This window comes from Theropithecus gelada, chromosome X (assembly GCF_003255815.1).
Source record: "Theropithecus gelada isolate Dixy chromosome X, Tgel_1.0, whole genome shotgun sequence".
In the NCBI taxonomy this organism is placed as follows: Eukaryota; Metazoa; Chordata; class Mammalia; order Primates; family Cercopithecidae; genus Theropithecus; species Theropithecus gelada.
In genome coordinates, this window is record NC_037689.1 from 127,726,915 (window position 1) to 127,745,403 (window position 18,489).

The 18,489-nt window shown below is 47.0% G+C and overlaps 1 protein-coding gene across 1 annotated transcript; it reads left to right on the forward strand.

Annotated features, from left to right (window-relative positions):
- The first annotated feature begins 4,020 nt into the window (after positions 1-4,020).
- On the forward strand, positions 4,021-17,621 carry RAB33A (RAB33A, member RAS oncogene family). The gene is made up of 2 exons (XM_025371911.1): positions 4,021-5,126; positions 17,037-17,621. The coding sequence occupies exons 1-2, from the start codon at positions 4,869-4,871 to the stop codon at positions 17,490-17,492; spliced, it is 714 nt and encodes a 237-aa protein (XP_025227696.1). The 5' UTR covers positions 4,021-4,868; the 3' UTR covers positions 17,493-17,621.
- Positions 17,622-18,489: the final 868 nt, after the last annotated feature.

Sequence of the window (18,489 nt, forward strand, 5' to 3'; positions counted from 1 at the left end):
ACTTTATGATGGGTTTGTCAGGGTATTAAATGCAGTTTTGACTTAAGATATTTTCAATTTACAATGGGTTTATTTGGACGTAGCATCTGTATAGGAAGTGGCCACTGTCTAGTTGGGGAGATGACATACACCGGTCATTGAAATTAATATCCGGTGTCGTGCCGGACAGAGCAAGAGAGAAGACTATGGGATGGAATCGCTATGGAAGAACTTCATACAAGAAGTTATTTGAGCTGTATCTTGAAGGATGAGTAGTAAAATTCAAATCGTGGAGGAAAAGGAATGATATTTCAGATGATGAATACTTTGGGACCAAAGATAACATTTTTCATTATTAAACATGTTGACCTTGGATCCAGACCAACCCAGATTGAATCATGGCTCTGCCACCTGGGCAAGTCACTTAATTGTGCCTCATTTTCCTCATCTACCAATCTCATGAGGGTGTTCGGAAGACTAAATGAGCTAATATTTGTAAAGTGTCATAGAGGAAGCACCATGCTGTTTGTTAAATGAAAAGGCTTGGAAGTGTTTAAGAAAAAACAAACCCCAGCACATTTTCAGGGGACATCATACTAAGAAGTATTGATGTGGTCAGGCTCCGTGGCTCATGCCTGTAATCCCAGCACTTTGGGAGGCCTAGGCAGGTGGATCACTTTAGGTCAGGAGTTTAAGTAAACAGCCTGGCCAACGTGGTGAAACCCCGTCTCTACAAAAAATCCAAAAATTAGCCTGGCGCCATGGCGTGCACCTGTAATCCCAGCTACTAGGAAGACTGAGGCAGGAGAATCGCTTGAACCTGAGAGGTGGAGGCCGCAGTGAGCCGAGACTGTGCCACTGCACACCAGCCTGGGTGATGGAGCAAGACCGTCTCCAAAAAGAAAAAAAAAAGAAAAAGAAGCAGTGATAAGCACAGGCAAGTATGGTGGGGCCAGATTTGAACTGGGAAAAGAGTTTGGCCCTAACTTTGCAGTTAATGAAGTTACTTATTTTATTTTATTTATTTATTTTGGTGGGATGGGGATAAAGAATGAAATTACAGGGCCGGGTGCAGTGGCTCATGCCTGTAATCCCAGTACTTTGGGAGGATGAGTGGGAAGATTGTTTGAGACCAGGAGTTCCAGACCAGCCTGCGCAACATAATGAGACCTCATCTCTAACATTTTTTTTTTTTTTTAATTTGCCAGACGTGGTAGTATGTGCCTGTGGTTCTAGCTACTCAGGAAGCTGAGATGGGAGGATCACTTGAGCCCAGGAGACTGAGACTGCAGTGAGCAGTGATTGCTCCCGTTCACTCCAGCCTGGATGACAGAGCAAGGCCCTATTTCAAAAAAGAAAAAGAGATAATTTTTTTTTTTCTTCTTGAGACAGTCTCCCTTTGTCACCCAGGCTGGAGTGCAGTGGCAGATCTCGGCTCACTGCAACTTCTGCCCCCCAGGTTCAAGCAATTCTCCTGCCTCAGCCTCCCGAGTAGCTGGGATTACAGGCGCATGCCACCACGCCTGGCTAATTTTTGTCTTTTTAGTAGACACAGGGTTCCACCATGTTGTCCAGGCTGGTCTTGAACTCCTGACCTCAGGTGATCATCTGCCTCAGCCTCCCAAAGTGCTGGGATTACAGGCATGAGCCACCTCGCCCGGCCTACAAAGACATTCTTTTATGAAGTTTAACCAAGGAAGCAGTTTTGTTTTTTGGTTTTCTTTAGGAGACAGTCTCATTATGTTGCCCAGGCTGGTCTTGAACTCCGGGGCTCAAGCAATCTTGCCACCTCAGCCTCTCAAAGTGTTGGGATTACACGTGTGAGCCACTGTGCCAGGCCTAGGAAGTAGTCTTTATTGGGTGAAAATGATCCAGGGTTCCCTTACCCATTAAGCAGAGTAGATCAGTGTTCAGAAGTGCAGGCAATGGGTGACATTTTATCTAGAGCTCCTTTGGATAAATATTGAAAATATGGTCAGGCACTGTGGCTCATGCCTGTAATCCCAGCACTTTGGGAGGCCGAGGAGGGTGGATCACTTTAGGCCAGGAGATAAATATTGAAAATATCAATTCCAGAGTAACGTAAAAATTATTTATATTTACTTAATATTTTAACAGCTTTGCAGACATTGATTTTTATTGATATTTCTAAAAACCAGTGATCATGGATTGATTAAATACAAAGTTAATTATATCTGATTGCGAAAGGGACTGGAAAACACTGTCAAAATCATGATAATCAGGTACCTATGAAAACAACTGCATGTATTTGAAAGTCAGTAATTTAATAATGCACAATTAACACAAAGGGCATTATATAGTACGTTTAATTTTTTTACAATAGGTACAATACGGTAGTTTTCCTGTCCTTTTAATTAAAAATTATATTTTTATCTTTTTTTTTTTTGCAAAAGCAATATATACTCATTGAATTAATTCCAAACAATATAAGTGGAAGTCCCCCAAAGTCTCACCCCACAGAAGTAACAGACACCTTTTATTAGGGCAAGAAGCCCATTTTGAGATATCATATTTTCAGAAATCAAAGTTTCTTCCTTACAAAAGTAGACTCAGTGACAAGTTTTTGCTAGAAGCATACATTGAAATAATCTTATTATGTACATATGTTTATTTTTTTATATCTCTCAGGAAGTTGGCATTAATTCTAGCTGTGGGTTGGCAAAGGGCAAAGCCCCTTTCTACTTTGTGTACAGGATGTGCCTAATTAATAGTTACCCCTCTCCGCCTTAAAGCTATGCTGTAGATAAAGATCATCAGGAGCATTAGCTTCCAATACAGAGGGGAACGATCCAGCAAACCAAAACCAAAAATACTGTACAATGATGATTGATACATAATACAATGAAAACTGGTATTCATAAGGATGATTTTGGATTAGCCAACTAAGATTAAATCCTTATCTGGGTAGTTTTAATGCTGAGTAGTATAATCTAGGGTTTTAGGAATGGGCGACCTGCATATATGATATAGCTGTAAATATATCTGCTAGCTCAACTTATAAACTTATTAACTGGAAGACGCCATTCTGAGTAACTTGGACGTCCTTGAGTAGTTACATTCCAGTTTGCTCTCAGATATATCACTTATGCACTAAACTGTTTTTCTCTCAGCAGAAATGTATTTGGTCATATTTGTCTCTTCCTGCAGCTCAGCCTCCCAAATAAGATGGCAGCTCAACTGTGATGCTTGAATCCCTGACCTTGATCGCATTAGCAATAACTCACAAGTCAGTGCTAGTGACATGTGTCAGTGTTACCTTAGCTTATGAAATATGTAGGGGGAGAGATGAAGTCTTAACAATAAATGGGTGCACTTTATCATATGTAAATTGTACCCCCAATAAAGTCGATTTCAAACAAATTCTGAATCTGCGGATGACTTTAGGGAGAGGGAATACTGGTCTTGACCAAGATGTGTGTGATGATTAGTAAGCTTTGGGAAGCAGCCCCCTAATATTGTAAGGAGGTTGTGTTCATTTATCATCTTCCAAGCATAATCTAGGCTTCTGGCAAATTAGACTCAACCACTTTGTTCTACATTCAGCTGCAGGGGGAGTGAACCCTCCTAGGGATTCCCAACTCCCTCTGAAACTCCACCCTTCTGGAAGGACTTACGGTTATATGGAGGGCTTGGGAGTGGAAGGCACTGTGGAGCTTATGCCATGTCCCAAGATCCTCCACCTGGGCCAGTAATGGCTAGCCCCATAAACAAAGTCCCCTTTTGCTGGAACTGCCACCACTAGCTTCCCCCCTTCTCCTAGCCTCTGTGTGGCCCTCTCCCGCGGCGAGCCTTCCCCATTGGCCAGCCAAACACAACCGACTGCGGCAGCCAATAGGAGCCGCTCTCCTGAACATTCAGAGGATGGGTGCTCGTGGTGTGATGAGGGGATGTTGGCGCCTGGTACGCGCCCCCCTACATCTGGCAAGTCTGTGACAGAAACAGTAACACCCCCTACACACGCACACGCGCGCCCGCTGGCTCCCTCCTCTCAACTGTGCAGGCCCGGGACAACCCACTGCGTGTCTTGGCAGCGCCCTCTCAGGCTGCCTGGGGCCCGTGAGTGCACCTGCTCACTCAATAAGACAGAACATCCCTTTATCCCAAGGCGCGGGTCGGGTAGAGGGTGGGGGTAGAGGGGACGGGGTAGCGGGGACCGGGAAGGCGCGGCTCAGCTGCCGGCTGCTCCCGAAGTGAAAGAGGTGCCTTAGCCCCCACCCCATCCCTGCAGAGTTGCGTTGCTCCAGGGAGACCGAAGTGATCCAGTGATGCCTTAGGGTGCAGCTCTTTGTCCTCCCCAGCTGCGCTCCCTGCCCGCTGATCCCGTGCGCTCCGAGCCAGTGGGGGTGGGGAGCCCGAAACCTATAACATAAATGGGGGCAAGGAGAAAGAAGTCTATCCCGGGGTGGCGTGTGCTGCTGTCCCCACCCCCTCCCTTTCCTCCTGAGGCTTCTTCCCTCCGGTCGGTCTCGGGGGTGCAGGCAGGGGAGAGTGTGGGCCGAGGCGCGGCGGCGGCTGGAGCAGCGCCGTAGGGTCCTTCGCCAGAGCATCCGGTCCGAGGGCGCACACAGGCAGAAGGCTCGCTGCTCGTCCACTCTCCTCCCTCTCTCCTCCTCTCCCTGGCTTTTGTGTTGGTGCCTCCGAGCTGCAAGGAGGGTGCGCTGGAGGAGGAGGAGGGGGGCCCGGAATGAGAGGCACCCTCTTCACGCGCGCGCGCACACGGTGCCGGCGCACGCACACACGGGCGGACACACACACACGCGCGCACACACACGCGCACAGAGCTCGCTCGCCTCGAGCGCACGAACGTGGACGTTCTCTTTGTGTGGAGCCCTCGAGGGGGGTTGGGGCCCCGGTTCGGTCCGGGGGAGATGGCGCAGCCCATCCTGGGCCATGGGAGCCTGGAGCCCGCCTCGGCCGCTGGCCTGGCGTCCCTGGAGCTTGACTCGTCGCTGGACCAGTACGTGCAGATTCGCATCTTCAAAATCATCGTGATTGGGGACTCCAACGTGGGCAAGACCTGCCTGACCTTCCGCTTCTGCGGGGGTACCTTCCCAGACAAGACTGAAGCCACCATCGGCGTGGACTTCAGGGAGAAGACCGTGGAAATCGAGGGCGAGAAGATCAAGGTGATCCCGGGGGTCAGGTCCAGGAAGGGAGGGACCTGGGAGGGGACCTCGCCCGAGGCATAGCTGTAGCGGTTGTCATCGTCCAGCGTCCCAGCGCGTGGCGGTTTCGCCTCTTGCTGAGCCGAGGATCCTCGGCCCCTCCTCACCCCTTTTCACCTCTCTCAGCGGGGTCCCGTCCCCATATCACTCAGTTTTTTAGGGCGGTCGAGAATGGTTGCAGTCTTACCCTTTGCTCCTGCCTGACAGGTCCTGCCAGGAAAAGCATGTTGGATCCCATCCTTGACCCCTAGCCCGAGCAGCGGCACCTGTGGGCAGAGGGAGGCAGGAGGCATCTCTGGGTCCTAGTCTGTGGGATGGATCCCAAAGCACTTTACACATCCTGATGTCTCTTCTACCGCTTGGGTGCCGATAGGCTGCAAAACCCCACTTCAGCTAAGCCTCAAGTCATTAGAGGGAAGGAAAGGATGGAAATCCATGGAGAATGAAAAAACTGCTTTATTTTAAATTGCAGTTTATAGTTAAGATTAGGGCTGAGTTGAGATGGGGGTGGAGTGAGGTGGTTCTGGCAGAAAGCCATGAGCCCTTTTAAAGAAATTGAGGCAGGGTCACCAGCCAGCCCTTTGTAATCAACAAAACTTGTTTTTTATTGTAACAGGCCCCCTGGAATGGTATTTTCTTTACTTGTCTGGGGTATCTAATACATGAACTGCTCCTTATTCATTCTGTTGGTATTGTCTTCAGAAGGTCTTTGTAAAAATGCAGTGACTTAACCGAGGGCCAGGGAAATGCTCAATCCTCCCCCTCCATGAGTTTATGTAATAGGCTAAGTGCAAATATTCTTGTCTGACCATTTGTGCTCACCTTTAATTCAGAAAAGGTAGAAACCTGATATGACACGAATATGTCAATGTGCAGGGCATGGAGGGAGGGAGGACATAACAAGGGCAACTTCCTGTGTCAGGGGAGCAGAGGGGGGCCTCTATAAAGGCAATGGAATCACTGAAGACAACTCTTCTAGGCTCACAGCTGGCTATTCCTTGAGCGTATGGTTGGACCCTAGACAGAGTCAGGGGTAACAGTAAGCCTCCTTCTTGCTGGTCAAACGGCCAAAGTGACCACAAGGCCCCTCCTCTGAGTGACGTGGAGAGAAGGGCTGAGTAACTGATGAAACACTCGAAACTGTGCAAGACTCTGACTCCTTGATTATTAAAATGAACATGTTCTAAAAATGGCTTCAGAAACTGGGCCAACGCACTAGATGTCAGGAAGATGGACAGCTCAGTACCGATAAGGGAGAGCCCCAGGGTCAGGAAGATAGAACATTATTTTGAAATTGTGATCTTTTTTGCCCCTTGCATTTTGAAGGGGAATTGCTACATTTCCTTTTAAAGTCAAAGGCAGCATCTTGTCTTTGTCCTTTCCTGGGGCTGTTGACATTTGCTTGGTTAAGACTTCCTCTAGTGTGTCTGGCTTCTTTAATGTAAGGCTATATGATTCTAGAATTTCTAAAACATGCCTTTGTAATCCAAAGTAGAAATATCTTTACGGATGGGCTCTTAAACCCTCAAAAACCTAATGCTCTCATTTGCTTAAAATCAAGTGTTACAGTAAGCCAAAGAGTTCCCTGGATTTAAAAGGTGGGAAATAAGCCCATCTGAAATTTAAATGGAAAAAAAGGAAGTGTTTGGGAATCTAAAGAAGGAGGGAGGAGGAAGCTAGAAAGTGAGGGATGGGAGATGAACACGAGTGGAAGAGTCACCACCCAGTGGCCTCGGAGGAATTTTTAAACCATTCCTTCTCTTCTAACACCCCAGTACTTAGCCAAACTGGACTTTACAGTCTCTGGCAAAGATTCCAGACTTTTTCCCAGAGGGCAGAGCCTGTGACAGTGTGACTCACTAGAAACAGAACTCAGCACAACACCACGTGCAGATAAGTGCTTAATACAGGCTTTTTTTTGGGAAGATGATATTTTCAAGAGGACAAAGTCTTGTGACACTGCTCATGGAGGAGTCCTCTGAGGGCAGATTCTGAAGGAGCTCAGAGCAGCTTGTGAGAGTGGGGAGATGGTGACCCTGCTTCTTGTAAAGCTGCTGCAGTCTCAGGACCAGAGCTGGCAGGCGAGAGACCAGCATGTCTGTGGGAAGATGGCAGGGCCTGGCAGCTAGCACGTGATCTAGATAGGAGAAGATTTGGCCTCACACTCTGGCTAGCCTGAAGTTGTTCAAGGAATACATGCCAAAGCCATGCTTGGAGATGACTGCCAAGGGCTTTGCCCTTTGGGAGAGAGAGAAAAGTCCGGTGTGACAGTCCGAGGTCTGGCCTAGACCATGGCCAGCAATAGAAGGCTTTTGGGCTGTAACATACCAGCCCTTGCAGGAGAGTGGTAGAGAGGTCTCAGCCAGTTCTTCTCAGTCTAAGAGCAACGGTGTGGCCTCTTTTGGGTTGCCTGCCTGTGTCCCGGGGTAGCACATACATGAACCCCTGCTAGGGACAACTGATTTGGTGTAGTTAGAGTCACGCTGTAATTAGTTTTCAAGGCCATCCCTAGGGTATTGAAGCCCCATTTGCTGTCTCCAATCATTATGTTCCCCACCCTCACCTCATCAAAGCATTTACAACTGAGTCCTGGTGAACTCAATTGTATGAACACCAAGAAAAGCCTCCAATGAGTAGGCAATAATAATAATAATAATAATAATAACTATGTATTGAATAAGCAAAGAGCCCAGGCTAGGCACCTTACATGCATTATCTTATTTGCTCCTCACAGCAGCTTTATCAAATCAGCACTATTGTTATCATTCCCATTTTATAGATAAGGAGACTGAGGCTAAGAGAGATGAAATAACCCAATGGCCTATGGATCTGAGCTTCAGTCTTTGACTCTTGAGCCCAAGCACTTCGCCACCTCACTATCCTGCCTTTCCTGTTACAGGGCCATGATTTCAACCCAGATTCAGAGACCATACCCTTTACCACTGCATTCCACTCTACAGGGGAATATTCAGTCCCTTAGATTGGGGGAGTTTGACAGAGGGAGGTAGAATGTCAGTCAGCCAGTCTTGCTCTTTCTTGTAGGCCAGGGACTTAGGGTTATAGCCCAAGGCCTCAGGAGCCTTTCAGATGCCTCCTTCAATTTGTATTCAGGACACACGGAACTCAACTGGGTTTACTTTTTTTTTTTTTTTTTTTTTTGAGAGGGAGTTTTACTCTTGTTGCCCAAGCTGGAGTACAATGGCACGATCTCAGCTCACCGCAACCTCGGCCTCCCGGGTTCAAGTGATTCTCCTGCCTCAGCCTCCCGAGTAACTGGGATTACAGGCACCCGCCACCATGCCCAACTAATTTTTATATTTTTAGTGGAGATGGGGTTTCACCATGTTGGCCAGACTGGTCTCGAACTCCTGACCTCAGGTGATCCACCTGCCTCAGCCTCCCAAAGTGCTGGGATTACAGGTGGGAGCCCTGGGTTTACTTTTTGCACTTTGATTGTCTCAACTCAGGTGTGAAATGCAGAGAATGTTCAGAGATAAAAGAGACGTTACAGATTCTGTAATCCAGTGTCCTCCTCTTGCAGATAGGAAACTGAGACTCAGAGAGGGAAAGTGACTTGCCCCAGATCACACAGGGCCAGACCTAGAACTCAGGTCTCCTAATTCCCCTTCTGGTCTTTCCACACATCATGCTGCCTGGCTTAGAAGAGCACAAAATCCTCTCTCCAGCCTAGCTCCATGGTCCATCCAACCCACAAGGTTGCCTATGACAAGAATTCAGAGGGACATCATAAGAGATAGCTGACAATCTTTCCTGACATTAGCCTAGGAAGGGTGGAGGTATCCCCCAACCCCCAAAGGAAGAGTGGAACTTCCCTTAATGACTGTGATGTGTCTGTCACCTACAGATGTAGCTAAATTTATTGAGTCTGTCTCCTAAATGCATTAGAAAATGCTGAATAGGGGGGTGTGTGTGTAGGGAGGGAGGGTATGTAGTAGAGGGGAGGCTAAGAAACTAATTTTTGAATCATTCTTTGTAAATTTGCATGGAAGCTGCACTTCTGTCTATAATAGTTTGGTTCCTCCCACAGGCTGGGCACTCCCTGTGCCCCAGCCCTGGGGACCAAATAAACTGCAGGTCAGCTGTGGCTAAGGGCAGGTACAGCTCAGGACTGTGAATTTCTGTTCCTCTACTGATCACTGGGGGAAAAAAAAATACCTTCCTGTGTTACATTATCAAGTGGATGGAGGCTGAGCTAAGTGTTCCTTGGAAGCTGCCTGAAATCAGAATGACATCATGTCTTCCTTAGTGCTTCTGAGCTTCTATCTTCTGCCAGTTAGCTTAATGGTTAATTATCCATCAGTGTGAGTTTCTCTGTCTCCCTTGCTGGTTTTTTCTGTGTGTGAGTTTCTCTTTGTCTCTGTCCTCCTTTGCCATTCTCTGTGTCAGCTTTGTGTGTAGATCTTAGATGCAGATGGGACAGTCCAGCTAGTTGAAAACAGGTTTCTTTTAAACTTTTCCCATCATCCACTGGGGCATGCTCCAAAGGTTACAGATGTATTTGTCTCCTTTTTTTGCACTTCTACCCTCCCCCATCAGCCTCCAACAAAAGGACATTCATGCCTCATCTATAGAAAGATGCCAGTTATGTTTCCAAGGGAAAAGAAATCCCCCTGTCAGCTAAGAGCACATGCAGGGGGTGGGGGGCTTGCTGAAGCTCACCCAGAAAATAGTTCAAAAGGTTAGATTTCTCTTTGGCAGTTCCCCACGCTGTGCCCCTCCATCCTCCTCTAGCACCTCATCAGTTCGGGCCTGTCCCCGGGCCACCCATGGCATGTTGCCAGCATTCCTCTCTCCTCCCCCCTCCCCACTGGATAGCCTTTAGCTCTGTCTCACCTTCGAGAAGCCAAGCTTTCTATGATTTCCAGGATGAGAAACCAATGGATTCAAGGAACCATACCGACAGAAGAGGGCTTGATGGCCTTTCTGAGACCAGAGCAACAACTAATATTTGCAGAGTGCTTGACATTTTCCAAAAGTCCTTTCTCATGTGTTATTTCACTGGATCATCCCAGCAACCATAGGAGGATCAAGGTCCCATTGTAGAGGTGAGAAAAACAAGGCTCAGTTCAGGGAGATTAAAAGACTTGTCTGGCATTTACTCAGCTTCTGAGCAGAAGAGCTGGGATGCTTGCTGCCTTTCCAACAGTGCCTGCTCAAACTGTTGCCCATCTAGACTGAATGGTGGAGATTTCAGGTCATGAAAGAAGGGAGAGTGTATATTACGCACTGGGTCATGTACTTACAAGGACTACTAATCCTCATAGCATCCCTACCTTATTATTGTTATCATCACTTTCCAGATGAGGACACTGAAGACAGAGAAAGTGACTTACCTAAGGACACCTAACTTACCTAAGGACATCTAACAAGTCATGTACTAACATGACTTGGGCCGAGATCTGCACCCAAATTGATTTGACTTCACTATACTCCATTGGCCATCTGAGAGAAACAAGGATCTGGGGTACATGTATGTGGCTAAGAGGCAGTCTTCACCCCCATACACTGTATGGATGTGGTGCCCACAGGAAAGGAGGAAAGGGTGAGAGGAGAGGCAGCTGCAAAAGAGGAAGGAGATGCGTTCACTGCTTGGCGTGGGCCAGGGGTTTATGAAGATGCTGAGAACAGGAACACCTAACTCTCAAACAAAATGAGATCACTGCTAGTCAAGGTGGCTCACACTTGTAATCCCAGCACTTTGGGAGGCCGAGACAGGATAGTTGCTTGAGCCCGGGAGATCCAGACCAGCCTGGGCAACATAAGGAGGACTCCATCTCTACGAAATAAAAAAAAATATGAAAATTAGTTGGGTGTGCTGATGCATGCCTGTAGTCCCAGCTACTCGGAAAGCTGAGGAGGGAGGATTGCTTGCGCCTAGGAGGTCGAGGCTGCAGTGAGCCATGATTGCACTGCTGCACTCCAGCCTGGGTGACATGATGAGATCTTGTCTGGAAAAAGAGAGAGAGAGAGAGACCGGGCGTGGTGGCTCACACGTAGAGTCTCAGCACTTTGGGAGGCCCAGGCGGGCAGATCACTTGAGCCCAGGAGTTTGAGACCAGCCTGGGCAACATGGGGAAACCCTATCTCTACAAAAAATACAAAAATTAGCCAGGTGTGGTGGTGCATGCCTGTAGTCTCAGCTACTCGGGAGGCCGAGGTGGGAGGATCACCTGAGTCTGGGGAAGTTGAGGCTGCAATGAGCTGAGATCATGCCACTGCACTCCAACCTGGGTGACTGAGTGAGACCCTGTCTGATGTTTTGTTTGTTTGTTTGCTTTGAGACAGAGTCTCACTCTGTAGCCCAGGCTGGAGTGCAGTGGTGCGATCTCAGCTCACCACAAGCTCCGCCTCCCGGGTTCACGCCATTCTCCTGCCTCAGCCTCCCGAGTAGCTGGGACTAGGTGCCCGCCACCACGCCCAGCTAATTTTTTGTATTTTTTTAGTAGAGACAGGGTTTCACCGTGTTAGCCAGGATGATCTCGATCTCTTGACCTTGTGATCCACCCGCCTCGGCGTCCCAAAGTGCTGGGATTACAGGCGTGAGCCATCGCGCCCAGCGACTTTTTTTTTTAATGAGATCATTTCATGTGTTTAGGGAACCTGCCTGCTGTGATCTTCCTTTCTGATGCTTCTGAGGCCACACCACTGGTTCTTCTATTTTCTGCTGCGAGCAGCCTGCTTCCTGGCTCCCCTCTCACGACAGACACGTCTGCAAAGAACTCAGGGTGGGGTTTACAAAGAGCTGGAAGGGAGCAGTGCCTGCAGTTTAAATTTGGAGCCTCCAAATAAAAGCTTCAAGGCTCCCAATAGCGTTGGAAAGACAGAGGAGGTCTCCAGCAGAGAGGGCCCTCCTGGCAGTTCCGGCAACTTGGGCGGCATACACAATTATGAAGCCAAAGAAAAGCCAAATGGCCAACCTTACTCAGCCTCAATCACCTCACACACTCCCACCCATGTTCCTGCTAGTGGCAGGTATTTTTAGAGTCCTGAGCTCATGGTGTTAAAGCATCTGCCACATGCCTGAGGGCTGGTAGGGATTCAGCCTTCTTCAGAGGCAAAAGGCAAGAGTGAAGACTGCTGGGGGGGTGAGGTGGGGAGTGGGGATCAGGAGCCAAGTGGTAATGATATTCCTGGGCTATGCCTGCTGTCTTCCTACTGACCTCCATTCCTCCTGTGGTCTGTTCTCCCTTTCTTCCTGTTCAGAACACCACGGAGAGGTGGAAGAAATGAAAATATTTTCTGTCTCTTGCTTGCAGAAGCAAATCAGTCTTTGAGGACTTATGTTTTTTCGTGTGATCACAGTCAGACGTTCCCTCTGAAATCGCCTTGGCAGATATCTAGGATGCCAGACTGCTTGTAGTTTCAGTGGTTCAGGCCATCACTGCCTTTTGATAACGTGGCTGCTGCTGATAATGGTGATGGTGACAACCTCAGTGACGAGTGTGGTCTGATGCAGAAAAAGACTGCTTACAGTCTTGCTGGAGAGATGCCAAGAGCACTGACGAGACAATTAGAAAACATAAATCTATTCGAAATGGTGTGATGCAGACTCAAAGTGCAACAGAGATTCCTAAGAAAAGAAAATTGAAGGGAAGTTGGCGAAGGTTTGAGGAAGAAGCCAGAAGCATGAGCTTAACCTTGAAGAATGAGTGAGATTTTGATAGGGCAATGAGGGGGCAGCCGATTCTATAGGGGAGGAGTGGACTAGCATGACCCAAAGTACAGAGGAGGGAATCAACCCGGTGTAGCTGAGTAGCTTGAAACCAGGTTGGGAAGGGTGAAATTATGGCAGACAGAATTCCACATTTGGAATCCATGTGATGCCACATGCAGTAGAGGGCTACAGTAGTTTCCTGAAGAGGTGAATGGCATGCTGATACAAGCAGGGATTGAGGAAAACTGGTCAGAAAGTAGTATTCAGAGGTCGGGCACTGGGGCTCATGCCTGTAATCCCAGCACTTTCAGGGGCTGAGGCAGGTGGATCAGGAGTGATTGGGCCTCCCAAAGTGCTGGGATTACAGGAGTGAGCCACCATGCCCAGCCTCCAATTTATTTATTTTTATTTTTTTTTATTTTTTATTTTGAGACGGAGTCTAGCTCTGTTGCCCAGGCTGGAGTGCTGTGGTGCAATCTTGGCTCACTACAAGCTCTGCCTCCTGGGCTCACGCTATTCTCCTGCCTCAGCCTCCGGAGTAGCTGGGACTACAGGCACCTGCCACCATGCCCGGCTAATTTTTTTTTTTTTTTTTGTAGAGACAGGGTTTCACTGTGTTAGCCAGGATAGTCTCAATCTCCTGACCTCGTGATCCGCCTGCCTCAGCCTCCCAAAGTGCTGGGATTACAGGCGTGAGCCACTGCGCCCGGCCTCCAATTTATTTTTAAGTTCACTTTTTCGTTACCTGAGGTCAGGAGTTCGAGACCAGTCTGGCCAACATGGCAAAACCTGTCTCTACTAAAAATACAAAAATTAGCCAGGCGCAGTGGCACACGCCTGTAATCCCAGCTACTTGGGAGGCTGAGGCAGGAGAATTGCTTGAACCTGGGAGGTGGAGGTTGCAGTGAGCTGAGATTGCGCCATTGCACTCCAGCCTGGGTAACAGAGCCACAGTCCATCTCAAAAAAAAAAAAAAAAAAAAAAAAGCAAGCAAGCAAGCCGTGTTCAAGAGACCCTGCAATGGAAACATCCACAATCCAAAATACTTTGCTCTAGTCCAGGAGTGAGGAGAGAAGAGTCTGGCCGAGGGCCGAGGGACACAGAAATCGGAATAGAAGAAGGGTTCATTCTGAAGGTCTTGCCAGAGGAACTTGGAAACCGTGTCAATAGAGGGAGATGACGGGGAGCCTGGACAATGAAAACTGATATTTGGAATGATGACTCTAGGGCCCTGTAAAATCTTCACTCAGCCGACAGATTCAATTATATTTACTAGATTATACTTACTGACTGCTAACTCCAAATAAAGGCTATACTTCGTTTTAAGAGCCATAGCAGTCAATTAGTGGCCATAATCAAATTTTCTTTGATAACTGAGAATTGTATAGGGCCTTGGGACCATCATTCTGAGCATGAATCTCCCTTGTCCAAGACGTTGGATATATAAAAGGAAATATATTGGGCTGAATGTATATCTCCTGGGAGTTGTGTCTTTGCATATGTTACAGATAGCAGTTTTTTTCTTCACAATTTGGCCTTTATCCCAAAAGCTGAGATACAGAAGAAAAATCCAGTGAATTAAGTTACCTTTTACATAACCAAAAAGTGAACTTAAAAATACATTGGAGGCTGGGCATGGCGGCTCAGTCCTGTAATCCCAGCACTTTGGGAGGCTCGATCATTTGAGGTCAGGAGTTCAAGACCAGCCTGGCCAACATGGTGAAACCCCTTCTCTACTAAAATTATAAAAATTAGCCGGGCATGGTGGCGCAAGACCGTAGTCTCAGCTCCTCAGGAGGCTGAGGTAGTAGAATCTCTTGAACCTGGGATGCGGAGGTTGCAGTGAGCTGAGATCGCACCACTGCACTCCAGCCTGGGCGACAGAACAAGACTCCCATCTCAAAATAATAAATAAATAAATAAATAGGGTTTGAAGGTGAGATTTTAACACTAACTTTGTTTTCTTTAAAAAGTAATGCAGGCTAGTGGCTCATGCGTGTAATCCCAGCACATTTTGGGGCCAAGGCAGGAGGATTGCTTGAGGCCAAGAGTTCGAGACTAGCCTTGGCAACATAACAAGATCCTGTCTCTACAAAATATATACATATATATATATGTTTTAAATAAAAAGTAATGCAATGCCAGGTGCAGTGGCTCACGCCTGTAATCCCAACACTTTGGGAGGCCAAGGTGGGTGGATCGCCTGAGTTCAGGAGTTCGAGACCAGCCTGGCCAACATGGTGAAACCCCGTCTCTACTAAAAATACAAAAATTAGCTGGGCGTGGTGGCAGGCACCTGTAATCTCAGCTACTCGAGAGGCTGAGGCGGGAGAATTGCTTGAACTCGGGAGGTGGAGGTTGCAGTGAGCTGAGATCAAGCCATTGCACTCCAGCCTGGGCGACAAGAGTGAAACTCCATCTCAAAAACAAAAACAAAAAACCAAATAAACCCTGAAGTAATGCATACTTGCAGAAGAAAATAAGGAAAAATATTTAAAAAGAAGAAAATAAATATCACTATAGTCTCATTGCTGATAAATAACCATTAATGTTCTGATGTGTACACTTCCAGTCTGTGCTTTGCATATATTTAACAGTTTTTTAAAAAAATTGAGACCATAGCATATGAAAAATTTTGAGGCTGGGCATGGTGTCTCATGCCTGTAATCTCAGCGCTTTTGGGAAGCTGAGGTAGGCAGAGCACCTGAGGTCGGGAGTTCAAGACCAGCCTGACCAACATAGACAAACCCCGTCTCTACTAAAAATACAAAATTAGCCGGGCGTGGTGGTGCATGCCTGTAATCCCAGCTACTCAGGAGTCTGAGGTGGGAGAACTGCTTGAACCCATATGGCAGAGGTTGCAGTAAGCTGAGATCGTGCCATTTCACTCTAGCCCTAGCAACAGGAATGAAATTCTGTCTCAAAAAAAAAAAAAAAGAAAAAAGAAAAATTCTGTATTCTGCATTTTCACTTACTTGTATTTTGTGAGCCTTTCTCTTACAATTTAGTCTTTGAAAACATTATTTTTAATGGCTGCATAATATCCCACTGTACAGATATATTTTCATTTTTATTTATTCTTTTTGAGACGGAGTCTCACTGTGTCGCCCAGGCTGGAGTACAGTGGCACGATCTCAGCTCACTGCAACCACCACCTCCTGGGTTCAAGCGATTCTCATGTCTCAGCCTCCCGAGTAGCTGGGACTACAGGTATACACCACCAGGCCTGGCTATTTTTTTTTTTTTTTTTTTTTTTGTATTTTTAGTAGAGATGAGATTTCACCATGTTGGCCAGGCTGGTCTCAAACTCCTGACCTCAGGTGATCCACCCGCCTCGGCCTCCAAAGTGCTGGGATTACAGGCATGAGCTACTGTGCCCGGCCCCACTGTATAGACATGAACTTTAGCTATTCCTTTTCTGGTGAGCATTTAGGTTTTTCCTATTTTAAAAAAATTCTAAATAACACAGTAAAATATTAGTACAAAATTTTGACCACATCCCTATTTCTTTTGTATAGATTTCTGGAAGTGAGATTTCAAGTCCTAAGAGTTATGAACATTTTTGAGGTTCTTCATAATATTGCCAAATTGCTCTCCAGAAAAGTTGACCAATTTACATCCAGTTTTTCAACTAAAAATCTTAAGATTTTTTTCAACTCAAAATTTTCAGTTAACAATCTTAAGAAAAACTTGACAAATCCTGAAACTTCTCTTTATGCTTTGATAAGTCCATTCTGCTCATCTGTCAAAGAACCACTTCCTGTGTCATGGCTTGTCACTCAATTTTTTTTTTCTTTTTCTATTTTTTTTTTTTTTTTGAGATGGAGTTTCGCTCTTTATGCCCATGCTGGAGTGCAATGGCGCGATCTCGGCTTACTGCAACCTTCAATTCCCTGGTTCAAGTGATTCTCCTGCCTCAGCCTCCCCCGTGGCTGGGATTACAGGCATGCACCACCACGCCTGGCTAATTTTGTATTTTTAGTAGAGTCGAACTTTCTCCATGTTGGTCAGGCTGGTCTCGAATTCCCGACCTCAGGTGATCCGCCCGCCTCGGCCTCCCAAAGTGCTGGGACTACAGGCATGAGCCACTGTACCCGTCGTGTCACTTCATTTTTATAGTGCTACAAAACCATGTTTTCTCCTCTCTGTTCTTGTTCCGTTTTCTGACTCCATCTCTGCATTTTTGTATGTTCCAGGTTCAGGTGTGGGACACAGCAGGTCAGGAACGTTTCCGCAAAAGCATGGTCGAGCATTACTACCGCAACGTACATGCCGTGGTCTTCGTCTATGACGTCACCAAGATGACATCTTTCACCAACCTCAAAATGTGGATCCAAGAATGCAATGGGCATGCTGTGCCCCCACTAGTCCCCAAAGTGCTTGTGGGGAACAAGTGTGACTTGAGGGAACAGATCCAGGTGCCCTCCAACTTAGCCCTGAAATTTGCTGATGCCCACAACATGCTCTTGTTTGAGACATCGGCCAAGGACCCCAAAGAAAGCCAGAACGTGGAATCGATTTTCATGTGCCTGGCTTGCCGATTGAAGGCCCAGAAATCCCTGCTATATCGTGATGCTGAGAGGCAGCAGGGGAAGGTGCAGAAACTGGAGTTCCCACAGGAAGCTAACAGTAAAGCTTCCTGTCCTTGTTGAAACCAAACGGTGTAAATACAAGATAAATTATCACTGGAGTTTTTCTTTCCCTTTTTTCTGTGCCTGCATAATGCTGACACCTGCTTGTTTCCATACAAATTGATATCAAAATAAAATTTGTATAGATTATCACATGGCTTTTTGTCTTGCTTTCCTCCAAGCCATTCCTGATTGTGATGAGTGGAACAGGCAGTTTGTCTTACTAGAGTAATATTCCCCATGCCAGTGGCACACTCCCTGCCAGCTTTCTAGGCTCTCTGAAATTCTCATCGTTTGAGTCAATTCTTCAGGACGAATTCATTCTCTCACTCAGTGTAATCAGTGGGCAGAAACACCCGGTGGGGTTGGGGCACAGGCCAGATATGTTTTTCTAGAGAGCAAGTACAGGCAGAGTGATATAGAGAAGTCTTGAAACGAGATGTGGACTCACTGGTATTTCCTAGGTTTCCTAGATATGTGCCTTGAATGACCGGATAGACTACTCTCTCCATATTTTCCAGTTTAAAAATAAAAAGTATGGCCGGACGCAGTGACTCACGCCTGTAATACCAAGACTTTGGGAAGCTGAGGCGGGCAGATCACTTGAGGTCAGGAGTTCGAGACCAGCCTGGCCAACATGGCGAAAACCAGTATCTACTAATAATACAAAAATTAGCCAGGCATGGTGGCACATGCCTGTAATCCCAGCTACTTAAGGGCTGAGGCAGGAGAATCACTTGAACCCGAGAGGTGGAGGTTGCAGTGAGCCCAGATTGTGCCACTGAGCTCCAGCCTGGGTGACAGAGTGAAACTGTGTCAAAAAAAAAGAAAAAAAAAAAAAAAAGGACAGTTTGTCCAATGGGCCCGATTACTTCCAGAATAGTTAGATTCTGCTTCCTATTTTTCATCAATCAGTCTTGAACCCTAAGGCTGTTCCCACTGTGACCCCCACCCCTACCCTTTCTTGGATAGGCAGGGCTCAAGCAACAAATATCTATCATGTCCCCAGACCTTTGCT